The sequence below is a fragment of the Penaeus chinensis genome, chromosome 26, assembly GCF_019202785.1.
Source record: "Penaeus chinensis breed Huanghai No. 1 chromosome 26, ASM1920278v2, whole genome shotgun sequence".
In the NCBI taxonomy this organism is placed as follows: domain Eukaryota; kingdom Metazoa; phylum Arthropoda; class Malacostraca; order Decapoda; family Penaeidae; genus Penaeus; species Penaeus chinensis.
The window spans coordinates 6303099-6305873 of NC_061844.1; the positions used below are offsets into that span (position 1 = coordinate 6303099).

The window sequence follows — 2775 nt, forward strand, 5'->3', positions numbered from 1 at the left end:
CGGGGATTGCCCAGCGATCCCTGCAGTCGAGCCCCAAACCCTGCGGGAGGGATCCTGCTGAGAGACTTCAGAAGAGAAGCCTGCAGCCGTCGCGAGGATGCCCTTCCTTCGCGGGGGACAGGAAGGGCGCGCCGACCTGCAGAAAAGACGTGAGGAGATCTTCCTTGCGGTGCGGCGACGACCCCATAACTGAAGGGTTTTTGAAGTTGCTGAAAGGAGATGCAAGGCACAGGAAAGCGTACAAGGGAAGCAAAAAAAGCGAAAATCTACATAAAGAGAAAAACCTCGAAGTCGACCATTTACTCACTATGCCCACGCCCCTGCGCCGCCTAAGTCACAGACTTCGCAAGTCCTTCGGAAGTCATAAGCGAGACTGTGACGTGTGGTCCCAGAGTGACCTGTCGTCGGCTAGCGACCTGTCTTCCACATCCTCAAGATCCTGTCACAGCTATTTATCCGCCACACTCTCGTCCTCGTCGTCCTGTCGAAGTGACCTGTCCTTCAGGAGTGACCTGTCTTCCTCCTCCTTCTCCTCGTCGCCCTCCTCCGTCTTTTCCTCCTCGTCCTCCTGCCACAGCGACATATCTACGCTGTCGTCATCTATCCGCTCATCGTCGTCATCGCCTTCCCGTCTCGGCTTTCATGAGATCTTCGTTGCCGAAACTGAAGTCGCTGAAACGTTTGTACGTATCCCACGCGAGGCGCCAGATATGCATGTGTGCGTGTGTTTGTGCTTGTGCTTGTATGTGTGTGCGTGCTTGGGTACAGTGTGGATGTGCGTGAATGCCAAGGGAGTGACATTTTACAAGAAGAAACACCGTAATAAGTACTTCTATTAAGGTTGCGGATTGGACATAGGGTCTGGGGGGGGGGGGGGGGATGTGTGGTTGGGGTTTAGACATCTAAGAGACACGAAATGTCACGGCCGCATAGTGGGCAACACCGCGGAAACTGGTACCAGCGAGTTTTTTTTTTTTTTTTTTTTTTTTTTTTTTCTTTCGTTTTGTAATTCTTGAGCTGTGAATGTCACGCCTCGCTCTCTCCCTCTCCCTCCCTCCCTCCCTCCCTCCCTCCCTCCCTCCCTCCCTCCCTCCCTCCCTCCCTCCCTCCCTCCCTCCCTCCCTCCTCCTAGTCCTCCTTGTCCTCCTCCTTGTCCTCCTCCTCCTTGTCCTCCTCCTTGTCCTCCTTGTCCTCCTTGTCCTCCTCCTCCTCCTCCTCCTTGTCCTCCTAGTCCTCCTCCTCCTAGTCCTCCTCCTCCTAGTCCTCCTCCTCCTCCTAGTCCTCCTCCTCCTAGTCCTCCTCCTCCTAGTCCTCCTCCTCCTAGTCCTCCTCCTCCTCCTAGTCCTCCTCCTCCTAGTCCTCCTCCTCCTAGTCCTCCTCCTCCTAGTCCTCCTCCTCCTAGTCCTCCTCCTCGCGATATTCTCCCCTCACTCAATTAAGCCGTCTTCTACACTCCCTGTCTCTCTCTTATTGTTACTATTATTATTATTATTACCGTCGGTTTTGGTATTATGGTTGTTATAATCATAATTATTATTATCGAAACTGTTATTATTATTATAATTAGTGGTAGTATTGTGGTTGTCCTTTCTATCCAAATGATCATTATCATCAATATTATCAATACTCCCCATTTATTATCACCAATATCACCCTCTTGACTACCATCATCATCACCAAAAATCTTATTCCCTCTCTCTAATCCCCCCCCCCCCTCTCTCCCTCCCCGCAGGCGATCATGTTCCCGTCGGAGCCGCGGCCGGAGTGGCACAGGCACCTTCGGCAGGTGCTTCACAAGGCGGGCCAGAAGATCTTCAAGAAGCCGGAACACCACGATACTCATATCCCCGAGAATTTAAGATACCAGCTCAAGCAAATATACGTGTACTAGCTGTTGTCTCGCGTCTACTAGGAGAGATGTGCCTTCCGTGTCCTAGGGAGGGCCTGCTAGCTGATCTCCGTCTGCTAGGAGAGTCGCGTCTGCTGGCGGAGAGGGCGGCGTCTCATGAGAGGCTGCCTCCCCCCGCTCGTCTGCCGGGAGATGGCCTTCTGCAGGGAGGCCTGGAAGCTGCTGGCAGGTCGGCTGCGCCCTCCTGCGTCATTTGTTCATCTTCAGTGTCATCATTGTCATTTTTGTCCTCTCCTTTGTTCTCCTCTCATTCTTGTTCCTCCTCTTCTATTTGTTATTGTTCTTATTATTGTTCTTATTATTCTTCATCCTCTCCCTCGCCCATCTCCTCAACGCCAAACCCACCAGAGAGTCTTTCAGTCGTTCTCTCCATCTCTTTCTGCATCATTCCATTTCCTTCCTTCGTTCTCCATCTCTCCTTTCATTTTCTCTCCGCCATCCCTCCCCTTCGCATTAATTTATCCAAATGAATATTTATCAGACAAATTGATTATTTATCATCCATCTGTTCGGAAAAAAGGAAGATAAAAACTGCAAAATGTGTGAATAGGATTTTATTTCCTTCGATAATATGGAATCATCAGCCCTTGTTGCATTTAGTCATTTTGTTTCGTCACTTCTGTGCTGAATGGGCTTTTGTAAAGAAAGATTGTTATTATTTATATCCTCCCGTGTTATGCCTTCCTTTCCAAACGTAGGCCTGTGTATTTGCTTCATGTGTTTGTTTTATTTGTTTTCTTGCCCTAACGTAAAGGCAAAAAGCAAAATGTAAAACACGACACAAAAAATATCAGCCTATTTATTTCTCACTTGAAACTTCATTCAATCATCCATATATACATGTTTGTGTACATACATATACGTAT

General features: G+C 49.2%; 1 protein-coding gene across 1 annotated transcript in view; it reads left to right on the plus strand.

The window, feature by feature from the left end:
* Positions 1-2032, plus strand: part of LOC125039145 — a 3080-nt gene extending 1048 nt beyond the window's left edge. Inside the window, exons 1-2 of the mRNA XM_047632904.1 lie at positions 1-683; positions 1733-2032. The exon at positions 1-683 is cut by the window's left edge and continues 1048 nt beyond it. Coding sequence (XP_047488860.1) covers positions 1-683; positions 1733-1891 — 842 coding nt within the window. The 3' untranslated portion in view covers positions 1892-2032. The remainder of the gene's footprint in view (positions 684-1732) is intronic.
* Positions 2033-2775: the final 743 nt, after the last annotated feature.